This window comes from Spermophilus citellus (assembly GCF_964194105.1).
Source record: "Spermophilus citellus genome assembly, chromosome: 12".
NCBI lineage: Eukaryota > Metazoa > Chordata > Mammalia > Rodentia > Sciuridae > Spermophilus > Spermophilus citellus.
The window spans coordinates 80,130,661-80,144,836 of NC_138198.1; the positions used below are offsets into that span (position 1 = coordinate 80,130,661).

Here is a 14,176-nt window from a genome sequence, read left to right on the forward strand (position 1 = left end):
AGATCTGAATGCAGAGAACATGCTGGTGGGTGCCAGAGGCAACAGCAAACTCTTGAACTTCAGCCTGAGCACCAGATTCATGACGGGGCAGAAGCTGAACAAGTTCTGGGTCACTCTCTAATACCTTGCCGCTGAAGTCATCTAGAGGAAAAAAATATGAGGGCCCCCTGGTGGACATCTGGAGCCTGGGTGTCTTTTGTACTTGATGGTGCCAGCAATGTGCCCATTTATGTATGGAGCTACTGCTAAGCAGCTGAAGGAGGTAATCATGCATGTAAGGTGCACCATTCCCCAGCATATTTCCACAGGAGCATGGAGCCTTGTCAACAAATACTGACAGTGGACTCCATGCAGAGGCCCACCGTAAAGCAAATAATGGGGCACCCATGACTGAGCCAGGGTGAAGAATATTCACCCAGTCGTTCTAGTGAGCCAGTCCCCTAACACCCAGACTCTGCAATTGTAATCATCAGTTTTGACATGGATTATGACCCATAAAATACCTGAGTGTCCCTGGCAAATTGAAAATACGATGAGGTGATAGCTTCCTACCTGATACTCCAGCACCAGATAACCCAGGGCGCAGGCTGCATGTTCCTGGTGAAGCCTGTGCATCAACAGGATTGGGCCTTGCCTGGGCCCCAGGGAACTTTCCTTCCAGTGTCTTCCCAAAGAAGAATGCCAGTCAGCCTGCCCTTCCACCTTCACCTTACCTGTGAGCAGCAGCTGCCTACGGAGGCCAAGAAGGCAGGGCAGAAGGGCAATGGGAAAGCCAGCATGCCTGCTTCCTATATGCAAAGACCTCCACTCCCAGCACAGCCTCCCCGGGGGACCCTGTGCGCCACATGCCTGACCCCTGGATGATGCTCAGTAGGTGGGTCACAGGGCAATCTTATAACAATAAGAACTGCACCTGCACTCAGCAACTGCCTTGTGGGCCAGCATTCAGAAAAAAAGTGATTCCAATGTAAGAAGGGCAGAAATGGGCTAGATTCAGGAACAGAGTGGGCTCCAGTGAAAATGGAGAGCTGAGATAAACAAAGCCAACAGACAGCCAGAAGACCCTGTGCTCTGTGATCCTGACATCATGGCATGGGCATCTGTGTGGACTAAACAGCTGCAGGAGTGTGGTGTGCAAACTGGCTCAGGCTTCTCTGCACAGGTTCTAGACAGGAGCACATCTGGATCCACTAGAAGTCTCCTCTGCCCCCACCTGGGAGAGGCATCAGAGACTTTTTTTAGTTGTAGATGGACACAGTATCTTTATTTATTTATATGTGGTGCTGAAGATTGAAGCTAGTGCCTCTCACATGTAGCTCAGTGCTCTACCACTGAGCTATAGCCCCAGCCCCATCAGAGACTTTCCCTAGGACACTTCCCCCTGCCCTGCTGTTCTCTGTCCTTTCTCCCATACTTCTAGAACATCAAAGATGCTTCTTGATAAATTTATGTTTCTTACAAAGTGTATAGTAAAATTGACATTTCAGAGATTTTTTTTAAGGCAGATTAAAGAGAGGAAAAAAGGAGAGAAGCTTCAGGGCAAAGGCAGGAGCCCAGCAGCTGTCCTCTGCAAGGCCTGGACCACTGTGCCTCCCCTCTCCTGTTCAGTTGAGATACTTGCCTCAAGCCAGTATAGATGGGGACTGGCTCCTCTTGACCTAGTGTAGACAGAGATTCTTCCCTTGAGCTAGTATAGACCTGATTCACTTTGAGCTGGTTGCTTTGGCCAGAAGGAATCCCTCTCCTGGTGTTTAGGCCCTTTCTTGAGGTGTGTGGAGAGGGCAGGTGGCAACTAGGCTGCTGTTGGCTCTTGCAGGCTGCTTCTAGCATCACTCCTCTCCAAAGTTTGCCGTCTCCTGCGATATTGCACTGTCAGGGAGCCAGCAGCAACATCACAACCCAAATTTCTACTGAATGCAGCAAGTTTGAGTTAACTTCTTACAGTGCCTTTATGTCAAACAAGAAAAATCCACATAGATAGCTGAATATTTCAGTGTGGCCTCATCTTTTAGAACCATAAAGGATGAGCTCATCCTTAGCTTTTGTTATATGCATCTTCTGTTGTGATGCAAACCACAGGCTCCTTTAGTCAGTGAATTATAGCAACAATAAAAAACATGAGGCCAAGGTTTGAGGTAGATAATAATATACCTCACTATGAGTCACTGTCTTACTCTTCAGATTTTTTTAAAATCCGAGAACCTCATCCATCAAGGAATGAGGAAGATTCTGTCTTCTTACAATTCTAGGGAAGGAATATCTGAACTGGAATGATTGTGGATCCCATTAACAAAAGCCCTAGAGAACCCAGAACAGCTAGTTCAGCCCTAAATTCTACATCCATTAGCAATGTGCAGTCATCTGAGAGCTGTCTCACACAGGCCAGGCACATCCTAAGAGCATGTGGTACTACTTTCAGAATGTCTTCCTCATAAGGTCTGATTGATAATAAACCCACATCCCTTCAACTATCCTATTAAATGACCTAATTTTTTTTTCCATTAGAAGCAGAGCAATACCAAACTAACTGGTCAAAATGTTCTGTAATAATAGCTTTGGGGCTAAGTTGATGACTTGAGTTGATTATCTTGGTGATGTACACATAAACTATGTTTTATAGAATAAGTAGAGGATAAGAAAGGCCTTTCTTATACAATTTGTTATTTATTCATCTTTTCTTTTTTTGGTGATGCTAGTAATCAAATACAGGGCCTCACACATGCTAGGCAGGCCCTATACCACAGATCTACTTTGTATGCAACCCCTCTTCAGCTTAAATAACATAACAAAGCTTTTTTTTTTAATATTTATTTTTTAGTTTTTTAAAAGTAGACACAATATCTCTATTTTTTTTAAAGAGAGAGAGAATTTTAATATTTCTTTTTTAGTTTTCGGTGGACACAACATCTTTGTTTGTATGTGGTGCTGAGGATCGAACCCAGGCTGCACGCATGCCAGGCAAGCGTGCTACCGCTTGAGCCACATCCCCAGCCCTCTATTTTTATTTTTATGTGGTGCTGAGGATCAAACCCAGTGCCTCGCATGCTAGGCGAACACTGTACCATTGAGCCACAACCCCAGCCCCACAACAAAGCTTTTTAAAGCACCAAGAGTAAATAATTGATGATACTATTGACCCAAATTAAGTTTAACCTTCAAACTGTGTATGAAAAATATAGTATATCCTAAATAAGCCAATATAAGAAGTTCAGTGTTTATGTATGTATAAATATTATACTAGTTGAAAATTCATTTAATTTTTAAAAAATATTTTTAGTTGTAGATGGACACAATACCTTTATTTTGTTTATTTAGTTTTTTTATGTGGTGCTGGGGATTGAACCCAGTGCCTCACACATGCTAGGCAAGTACTCTACCACTGAGCCACAACCTCAGCCCTCATTTAATTTTTAGTAGTGTATTATGATTTTATAAATTGAAGATATTTTCAAAACTTGTCAATAATGAAGAGGCATTTTCTTTCTTTTTTTCTCTTTTATTTCTGTAAATTAGGGTTTTCTTATTCCTTAGGAACAATAAAGTACTAGGGTTTGGCTTTGAATCTGATTGAACACCTTACAAAGTGAATAGGAAAATAATTTTTAGAACATCATTTAATATTACAGATCTGTGGTTTTGTTTTGCCCATGTCAATCAATCAAACATATTTACTGTATTCAGGAAATTTAACTCAATATGTAGATTCAGCTATTTTGCTTTGGGGGAATATTAGTTATGACAAGCACAGAATAAGACATGCACATTTTTGGAGCAATTCTACAAAACATTTACCTTTGGTACTTTAAATTTTTTTCATAAAATGTGTACATTAGTTTGTGGTATTTTCCTCTCAATTTATTGGATACACTAATATGTTTTAATAAACATCAATAAAAATGGAATTCTTTCAAAATAGTTGTCTGTGCCGTGAATGCCCTTGCCCACCATGTGCTTCACAAGGACCTCAAGGACATTGTCAGTGACTTCAGAGGCTTCTACAGGCAGCTCACCAGTGACGGGCAGCTCAGATGGGTAAGAGACCTATTTTGTAAAAAGCTTTTATAAATAAGTTACTACAGTCTAAGATGTCCTTTGATTGCAGCAAATGTGAAAATAGTAATGGCTGTACAATTTCTAAGTAAAGCATTTTCATTCAAATAAATTAGGGCTTCAGTCATTTAGATAATCAGTATTTTGAGGCAATCAGTTCCTTTCTGTAAGGCTTAAAGCTTTTTGGCTCTTATCTACCTCATTTTCCACTCCCTAGATTGGAAACAGTGGTCTAGAGGATAAAGAGCTGAATGGGCAACCTTTCTTTGGAAGAGAGAATGTGAACAGTTCTGGTATTGTGGCAGAGGTTATTAAGAAGTAAAATAAGAGCAAAGTTAAAAAAAAAAATAGGGTGTGGTGGTGCATGCCTGTAATCTAAGCCTCAGCAATTTAGCAAGGCATTAAGCAATTTAATGAAACCCTATCTCAAAATAAAAAATAAAAATGGGCTGGGCCTCAGCCCATTTTTATTTACAGACCCTGTCTGTAAATAAAATACAAAATAGGGCCAGGGATGTGGCTCAGTGGCTGAGTGCTTCTGAGTTCAATCCCCAGTACCAAAAAAAAAAAAAAAAAAAAAGGAGAGAGAGAGAAATAAAGAAGACCATAGTACCTAGCCTGCTTATAGGCAGTATCTAGCATACTGTTGAAGCATGAAAAACTAAGTTTCTAGAGGAAGGTTTTTTTTTTCTCTTTCGACACTTCTTATTGGTACATTATAGTTGTGATGGAATTTGTTGTTTCATATTCATTCAGGCATACGATATAACTATAATTTGGCCAATAATCATTCCCCAGCAATTCCCACCTCTTTCCCTTTCTCCCACTCCCTGGTCCCTTTCCTCTACTCCTTTCCCTTCGATTTTCATGAGATCCCACCTCTCCCCCATACCTTTCTCTTCCTTTTTCCTCTCTAACTTCCACATAGAAGAGAAAACATACAACTCTTTGCCTTCTGAGTCTGGCTTTAGAGTAAGGATTTTTAATACAGTAAGATAAAGCCAGTAATCTAGACTTTGCCCTTGTCTCCTGATGACTGGTTTGTCTTGTCCAAACTCTGCTAGTCTCCCATCCATGCACCGAGAAGGGCACAAGAGAATGCACTTTCCATATTGCCTTGGGTTTTATGTTTTACTTTCTGCAAAGCAAGTGTATCTTGCCTTGAAAGGTGTCATCTTGAAGAAGCTCCCACTGGCCAAATGTGGGACAACTGTAACATTAGAATAAATACGATAGCAATGTCATTTAAACTCACTGAGTGAAATAAGAATCTATGAATCTATTCAGATAATAAGCAAAGGAAAACTTATCATTAGAGTATAAACTAACGAGTGTGAGATGAATGATAACATTAGAAAATCACCATATTTCAACCATCATAGCCACAGTTAATTGAAGCAAGAGTCACAAGTGTATGCTTAAATTTGGGGTCAATAGTAATCTTCTTATTTAGAAAAGGAAACTGGTATCTTCAGAGTAGAGAAACCAAATGAATGCTATTTTACTCAAGTGGTGAAAGTTAATAACCCTAATAATAAAACAAAATGACATAATTACTTATGCAGCATTTACGCCAAAAAAAAAAAAAAAGAATAAACTGAATCTAATCATGAAGTTACTACAGACTGACACATATAGCGGGTACTTGATAATATCAAATGGCCTCTACTCTAAAATGTCAATATCATCAAAAGAAAAAAAAATTGTTCCAGACAAAAAGACATTAAAGAGCCATGACAACTGAATACAACACGTGGTCCAGGATTGGATATGGATCAAGGTAAAATAAGATACTATTGGGAAAATTGATGATATTTGATTATGGATTATGAATTATGATTATGGACTATCTTTTAAATACCAATAGCCCATCAATATTTTATTTCCTGAATATGACCCTTATGCTGTGGTTAAGAAGAAGAATGTCCTTGTTTTTTTGGAACTATACACCAAAGTATTTAAGAGTAAAAGAACATGCTATCTGAAACTTTACTCTCAAATGGTTTAGTAAAGAGAGAGATGAAAAGACAAGTTTTTATACTTTCACGAATTTTCTGTTGGTTAAAAATTGTTTTCTGGGGCTGGGGTTTTGGTTCAGCAGTAGAGCACTTGCCTTGCGCATGTGAGGACCTGGGTTCGATCCTCAGCACCACATAAAAATAAATAATAAAGGTATTATGTCCAACTACAACTAAAAAATCAATACTAAAAAAATTGTTTTCTATAAAGCATAACCTTTAAATGAATTTCCATTGCTGTCTTTTCATTCTTGAAATGTGTCCCTGGCCAAAGGACCTAAGTGTCTTTTTCATGTCTAGGAAATGCTGCTATGTTTTCCTTCCCAGATTGGTCCAGAGAAAGGGGTGGTGCACCTGGCAACAGCAGCCATTCTGAACGCGGTGTGGGACCTGTGGGCGAAGCAGGAAGGAAAGGTAAGTCATCCCCGAAGCACATGTGTAGCTCTGTGGCACAGGAGGACATGTGACTTTCTCTATAAGCAGCCTCAGAAGACCAAAGTCAAGTGCAACACAGGTCTCCAAAAGGAAATACTGAGATACTTGATTATTTTCTTCCCTGAGTAATATTGGCAATAGTTAGGAAATTATAGGATTAGGTTATAAAGGGCCAAGAAAGATGGAAAGGGACAGCAAAGGGAACAGGTTAAGAGGCAGCAGGAGATAAGGGTAGCATTAGAGGTGAGTGGGTGGCTGGGGGAACCGAAGCTCTGATAGTGGGAGTTTGCCACAAGCACATGGGACAAAAATGGGTACTTTATGAATGTGCTTTACATATCTTTTCTTTTTTTTCTTCAAGCCTCTGTGGAAGTTACTTGTGGATATGGTAAGTAGTTTCTTTAATGTTGTAATCATTTCTAAATGAAATAGATTTTGTGGATTATTTGCCTTTTGATAATCAGTAAGTATGTTCAAAACTATGGATCTATAGTCTATAGATTACTGATGATAAAGCAAAAACCAGTAAAATACAATATTCCCTTTCTGATATGTGAAGTAGCAGTTCTGCTTATGTAGGTGGGGTGGTACGTCAGGAGGCAGGAAGTTAAGGTATTCCCCTGCTGGGGACATATAACACAGGATGCAAATCCTCTCCACCTCCACTGCCTGGGAGGACTATGAAAAGAAGATCATAGAGCTTCTGCAAACGTCCCTGAGTTAAAGACCAAATGAGAAGAGCACCTCCTAAACTCCTGAAAGCCAGGTACTACTGTTAAGACATCATCTGGTCACTTTGACTCCAAAAGCAAGATCATGGCAACCTGTGCTGTGCGTTTCCAGCAGGGAAGGACCTTCACACTGATTCTGAAGTTACACACTTGGTGTTTTCTTTCTCCTTGACCTATTTATAGCAGGGTGAACACCTGGCTGCTGAGAAGGAAAACTCCATGCAGGTTAAAGGGGAGTGAACCTCTGACCCAGGCAGACCTAGCTCTGAGTGTGTTTTTCACTACTAACTAGCTGAGTGACCCTGAGTGTATTAATTAGCCACTGTGAGCTGCAGCTGCCTTAGTGTGATGTCTGGTGGTCCACAAATTATTATTTAGCAGGAAAATTAATTAAAAGCAAAGAACACAATAGCCTTGAAGACATTTGGGCCAGAAGACTTTGTTCCCCTCTGGAGGCAGGTGAAGAGAGGCGGCTGTCACATCCGTCTGATATGGCCAAGGGTGGCATGGGGGCCCTCTCAAGGGAAAAGATATGAAAGGGTCAGCCTTTCATCCAGGGTGTATTTAGTGACCACCACAACAGAAGGATCTGAGGAGTATCAGAAAGGTGCCTGAGATCCCACCTGAGGACTTTCCATTTTTTGGAACCTGTCCTTTTCAATGCTACTTCTCTGTTCAAAACAGAATCTCAGGGTTGAAAGAGCTTTAGATTTTTAGCAGCTCTGGAGGATTATTATGATCACTGTATGACATTAGTGGGAACAGAGCTGCTGGTTCCTTTTCCCCTGACTGTTCGGTGGGGTCGGGAGAAGACCCAGTGTGAGGCCTAAGTTGACATGCGGCCAGAGCGCTGAGCGGGCAGAGGACGAAAAGCTGATCTGGAGCACAGTTGGCCATTGTCCAGGAAGGTCAACGCATTCCCATTCCACACTCTCTTGCTGTCAGGGAAGGAAATTATCTCCACTTGGCAGGAGAGGAGATTGCCAAGGCTGCAGGAGCAGTGGGCCTCGGATGACCTTGGGTGACCCAGCTCTCAGAGCAGCTTTCTTTCCTCCACACCAACCTGCTCCAGGACCACCTTCATCCCCTCAGCAAAGTCAGCCTAGGGGTTGAACAGGTATATAGAGGGATGCCAGGTACCGTCTGTTTGTTTATGTTGTGCCAAGTGTTTGTTTTGTGCCAGGGCCTCTTGCTGGGAAGCCATGTTTTTTGGAAAGAACAAGGCAGAAGCAGGGAAGGAAGGATCAGGGCATGAGGGATTGAGGGCTTGCCAGGGCCAGCAGTGAGCCTCTGAAGGACTCCACATAAGGAGTGACAGGACCAACTTTACGCAAATCCCAAAGGTCCCTTCCTGGAAAGGATGAGCCCAATAGATCAGAATAAGCAGCATCTTAGAAACATAATCTGCCTGTGAATTGATTGAGGCCTTCCTCTTCCTGTCCCGCTACCAGGATCCCAGGGCGTTGTTATCCTGCATTGATTTTAGGTATATCACTGATGTCCTGACTGAGGAGGATGCCTATGGTGAGTCATGTGTGAGGAGTGGGCCTGGAAGCTTCCTGGTTTACTGAAATGTGTACGCAGCAGCCATAGGCCCTGTTGGATGGATGAAGGAGTGAGTGATGATTTTTATTTTTTGCAGAAATACTGAAGAAAGGTCAAATTGGTAAAAAAGAAAGAGGTAGGTTATAAGAAAATTTCCTTCCTTGCTTGTTCTATCATTGTTCACTTTTGAGTGTCCCTGTCTTCTATGGGTACACATTATCCTCAGATGCACTGTGCCAACCTGGGTGACTTGGGGGATTAAGGCATGAGGATCACAAACTCTAGGCCAGCCAGATGCACTGTGCCTAGCAACTAAGGCCCCAATCAGAATTGTGGGTCTAGGTGAAGAAGCCACATAGGTATGACCTCTGGCTGCAGGGTTCACTTCAGCCACTGCTCACAGAAAGTTTGACTTTAGGGTTATACTGTAGGTTAGGGGGAACCCTTGGGGAGTAGGGCATTCGGAGAGGGTATCTTGATCACCTGGAATTGACACCCCAATTGGCTGGACTTGTGGCAGGGTGCATGTGAAGGGCACTCAGAAGAGCTGGATTCTCTGGGCAACAGTTTAGCTGCAGACAATTTGAACCCAAAGTTCCCTGCAAGGTGCAAGATGTTGACAAGTGTTGTGTTTTCCAGAAGAGCAAATGCTGATGCATGGCTACCCTGCCTACACCACATCATGCGCCTGGCTGGGGTACTCAGATGACACACTAAAGCAGGTGGGCTTTTTAACCTGGTTTTGCAGGCAAGCTGAAGGGGGAAAAGTAAACTGGCTTTCCGTCTGCACTCGCACCTCTGCAGTCATACATTACCTCTGACACCAGATGTGTACAGTTTTCTCCTATATCAAGCAATTCTCTAATCTCGTGGGCACCATGGGTGGCCTACAACTTAATTCTAACTCTGGAGTTAGCATCAGACTCCACAGGTTATTGGCTCAGGCTCACAGGACTTCCCCATTTCAGATGCCAGTCATGCAAGTCTAGGTTGTCACTTGAGCTTTTGACCAACTATCTAGAAAATGGAGGTTTCTATACAACCCAACCAATCCACCTCCTACCCCCACTGCCTTTGAATTTTATTATTTGCTAGAATGGCTCACAGAACTTAGGGAAACATTTGCGTACATTTACTGGTTTATTATAAAAGATATAATGCAGGAACAGCCAGGCAGAGGAGATATACAGAGCAGAATATTTGTCAGGGGCACCCAGACCAACCCTGAAGCTCTCTGGACCCTTTCCTTTTGGGTTCTTCTAGAGGCTTCACTTAGTAGGCATGTTGATTACATCATTGGCTATTGGCAGTAAACTCAACCTTCATCCCTTCCCCTCTCTAGAGGTCTAGGGTGGGGGTTGAAAGTTCTAACACCTTATTAGGGCCTGGTCTTTCTGGTGATCAGCTCTGATGTTCATGTCATTAGCATACAAAAGACACCACTCAAGAGATCCCCAAGGTTTGGGGGAGCTGTATGCTAGAAAAATGGGGCAGGGAAGTGGAAGAGGCAGATACCAAATCACACAGGCTTCCCTGGGAGAGATTTACAATTTTATTATTAGGTTTTCCAAATCCTCAATCCAAGGCTTCCTTCAGAAAGTACTGTATATGAATGAAAGTCAAGCCATTCACCTTGCGGACCCTGGGACTCTGACATAATCATCCCAGCTCAAATTCTAGAAGGTGAGAGACTGATATTGATAATAGAGACTAATAGAACCATGTACCATTGTGCAGGTGACTTACCCATTGCTGAGCCTCAGTTTTCTCACTGTGAAACAGGGAAATAACAGCCTGTGTCTCAGTGGGGCAGTTTTGAGGAAAGCTGTAGGTTAGCATCCGGTGGCTGACGTGTGGTATACAGATAGCACATTATTCATTTATTACTCTTTTGTTTTTTAAAAGATGGACACAATATATTTTATTTATTTATTTATTACGTAGTGCTGAGGACGGAACCAGTACCTCACAAGTGCGAGTCAAACGCTCCACTGCTGAGCTACAACCCAGCCCCTACTCTTTCTTATTACATTGTACTCACCTAGAGTCGAGAGAGAGAGAAAGAGACAGAGCCTGGCTTTTGTTTGTTGCTCTTTTTATCCATTAGTTTGATGGCCGTCACAGAAAATCCTGGCTAAAAAGAGGGTCATTCATACTATATTCTCCTTCCAGGATTGCTGTGACAGTTTGAGAAATAGTTCCCGTAGAGACAAGGATCACTACCACTAGAAAGAATGATGCTCTATTGGCCAAACTGCATCTCCTTTTAATTTTAACAATACATAATTGTTTTTCTGATTTATGCTATAACTGTTATGTTTATGAAACTCAGATCAGAAATGACTGAGGTGCCTAATGTCAGGCAAGGGGAGCTCAGTACCTTATTCCATCCCAACTAACTTTCTGCCACTGGTCCTGGTTCTTTTTTTTTTTAATATTTATTTTTTTTAGTTGTAGTTGGACACAACACCTTTATTTCACTTGTTTATTTTTGTATGTGGTGCTGGGGATCGAACCCAGGGTCTCGCACGTGCCAGGTGAGCACTCTACTGCTGAGCCACAACCCAGCCCAGGTCCTGGTTCTTCATGGCATTTCCAGGAGCCAGTACCAACAGGTACTCCTCTTTTCCCATAGCTCTGTGCAGCAGCGCTGAAGGACGGCTGGACCAGGTAAGTTATTTGTGTGGTAGTGGACTTGACCTTCTCAGCAGCAGGGAGAGACTCATTGGAGAAGAGCCAGGGACTAAACAGCACCAACAAGGCCAAAAGCAATATGGCACATAGGCACACCAGAGCTCCAATGTAGACCAGGCTCATTCTCCAAAGATAAGTCCCAGTTAGAATGTTAGAACATCACATGAATAAAATAGAACTTGGAGACTGTCCACTTCAAGCAGCTATTGAGAATAGAAATCCATTCTATTAGATGAATCACAAGACTTGATTCAGCATTTCTGGACAGCTCCCAAGGCAATCAGCTTAACTTTACAAAGCACTTTTCCATTGCTTGAGGCCATTAAGTATTAGAAAGGTCTTGAATATTGGCAACCCTTCACTTCCAACTAACTTTCTGTCACTGGTCCTGGTTCTTCATGGAGTTTCCAGGAGCCAGGCTTCTCCTCTTCCACTGGAGTGACAACCCTCCCTTCCCCAGACTGCCTCCTGATCAGATGGAACACCTGCACTTCTCCCTCCTTCATATATGACTATGGACCCCTGAGACTCCTACGATCTTCCTCTGAATGAATTGTGGTTGTCAATAACCCCAAATCCTTACATAGAGTAGGAAGCAGAGACTGTCTTCCCTCTTGATCCAGCCACTATAAGCCCATGAGTGTAGATCAATGTGGCACCTTTTACCTGGCTTGTGATTGATCTGGCTACCAACTCTGCAGATTCTCAAAGTGTGGTTCATGGAGCATCAGCACCTGGGAGCTTGGGAGCTTGTCAGAAATGCAGAGTCCCGGCCTCTCCCCAGTCCTGCTACATTGAAAATGCATTATAACAAGATCCCTAAGTGATTGATGTGCACACTAATGTGGATTCTTTTTAACTTCTCAGCTAAAGATATAAAGGAGTCAGCATAAAGCAATAGAAAGAGACTTTGGCATATGATGGAACTGGAATCAAATCTTGCTTTTCCCCCTCATTCCCTACAAACCTGTGTGATTCTGAGCAAATTGCTTACTCTTGCTCCACTGCATTTTCTCTCTGTATAAAATGGAAATAATATTAATTGATGGTTCTCAAAGTTGCCATATGTGACAAGGACCAGCATAAGGTAGATTCAGAGCAGGTGCTCAATGCAGGCTTCCTGCCCTCCTCCAGACTCAGGAGTCCAGAGCAGTGAATCTGGTGAGTCGGCCAGGCTCCAGGAAAATTTCATGGGCCTCCCAACACAAGAAGCCTGACATGCAGAGGCTGTGGCTAGCAGCCCTCTCTCAAGCACCACAGATCATGTAGTCAAGCTTCAATGTGTGTAGAAATGTCTTTAGAGAGTATAGAATTGCGCTCAGGAAGAAAAGGGCAATAAGTGCCTGGGTGCGTGTGAGCTGGGGATTTTTGTAGGCACTTAGGGAAGCAGAGGAAGGAGCTTGGGCAGTCCAGGCTCGGTCTGGAGCAACATCCAGCAGCCAGTGCTGGCCCTAAGTGCAGCCTTGATGCCAGGATTGCACAGGAAGCAGAGGCTGATAAGCGAGAGAGCTTGCCAGTGGCCTGGCAATGTGTCCCCTCCTCCACATGACAGTGCCCACATTCCCGTCAATGACACTCTCCTGACAGCAAAGTCATAGGGAACAAATGTAGAGGCTTTTATTCCAAGATCATAATTGAACATCAAGACAGATTAGGGAGCTCCCTGCAAATGTCAGATGTGGTGTGAAGGAGATCTCTGCAGGGAGCCTGAGGCCACACTCTGCTGCTCCTCAGTGCTGTGGCCTAGTCCTTTTTCCCCTCTGGGGCTTAGGCCCCTGCACCAGAGGGAACAGACTAGCCCCAAGGCCTTCCTCTCATGGGCTCATTTAAGATAAGACCCTCTGTGGGAAGGGCTAAGCAAATGTAGGTGCTTTATAAATCAGACTCTTGATTTGTGATTTCTCAGGGTGGTTGTCTTAGCAAACCTATCAGCCCCACTGTCCTCTTCAATTCCAACTGTGACGTTTTGTAGTTCTAGGAGAGGGGTTGAGAGTGAAAGTGAGGCTGGGTAGGTCAGGAGGTGTGGTGTTGGATCAACAAGGTAGCGGGGAGGAGGGAGGTAGTAGTGGTGGTAAAGTTAGGGAGTGGAATGAGAGAGTGGGGCTGGGGCTGGTGCCCGGCCTTTAGCACATACACCCAGTTTTGTTCCTTTTTGCTCTTAATTTCTTTTCATGACACAGTAAAAACTCAGTTAATTATATTAGAGATTTAACTTCTCTCTCCAGTTCCTTAACTGCAGGTAACTGAAAATCATTGCCCTGATCCTGGGTACTGAGAGATGCAGTTTGCAGGTTTATTTTCAAGCCGCTTGTCTAAAAATTGACTAGAAAATACCAAGAGGTTACTGGAAAATGTGGTCTGTGGATTATTGACATAGAGAGTCACTTCTGTAGAAAATCCAGGAGCTTTTGCCAAGTCAGAAGACAGATCCAAACTACCCAACAAATGTATTTATAGGTTTAAAGTAAAGGTTGGGGCTGATCTCCAGGATGACATGCGTCGATGCCGCCTCATCAGAGACATGATTGGACCAGAGAAGACTTTGGTAAATATCCTCTTACACCACTAAGAAGTGGCCACCTTGCCACTTTGTTCAGGGCCAAAACTCATTTCAAGCAAGAACTCGTTTCGAGCAAGAATTAAAAACAGTGGGAATTTTAAAACTTACTGTCAGAGGAATTATGATTCTGTGGCCTTGTAGTA

At 43.0% G+C, this 14,176-nt stretch overlaps 1 protein-coding gene across 11 annotated transcripts in view; it reads left to right on the forward strand.

The window, feature by feature from the left end:
- ENOSF1 (enolase superfamily member 1) overlaps positions 1 to 14,176 on the forward strand; it is a 34,811-nt gene that overhangs the window by 9,009 nt on the left and 11,626 nt on the right. For 5 of the 11 annotated variants that reach the window (XM_081263170.1, XM_081263171.1, XM_081263174.1 and 2 more), the window contains 8 exons: positions 3,917 to 4,032; positions 6,396 to 6,482; positions 6,865 to 6,891; positions 8,686 to 8,758; positions 8,877 to 8,915; positions 9,419 to 9,501; positions 11,415 to 11,449; positions 13,931 to 14,018. In XM_081263170.1, coding sequence (XP_081119296.1) covers positions 6,889 to 6,891; positions 8,686 to 8,758; positions 8,877 to 8,915; positions 9,419 to 9,501; positions 11,415 to 11,449; positions 13,931 to 14,018 — 321 coding nt within the window. In that variant the 5' untranslated portion in view covers positions 3,917 to 4,032; positions 6,396 to 6,482; positions 6,865 to 6,888. Of the gene's footprint in view, positions 1 to 3,916; positions 4,033 to 6,395; positions 6,483 to 6,864; positions 6,892 to 8,685; positions 8,759 to 8,876; positions 8,916 to 9,418; positions 9,502 to 11,299; positions 11,317 to 11,414; positions 11,450 to 13,930; positions 14,019 to 14,176 lie in introns of all 11 variants that reach the window. The other 6 variants (XM_081263175.1, XM_081263178.1, XM_081263176.1 and 3 more) reach the window with 4 other exon arrangements.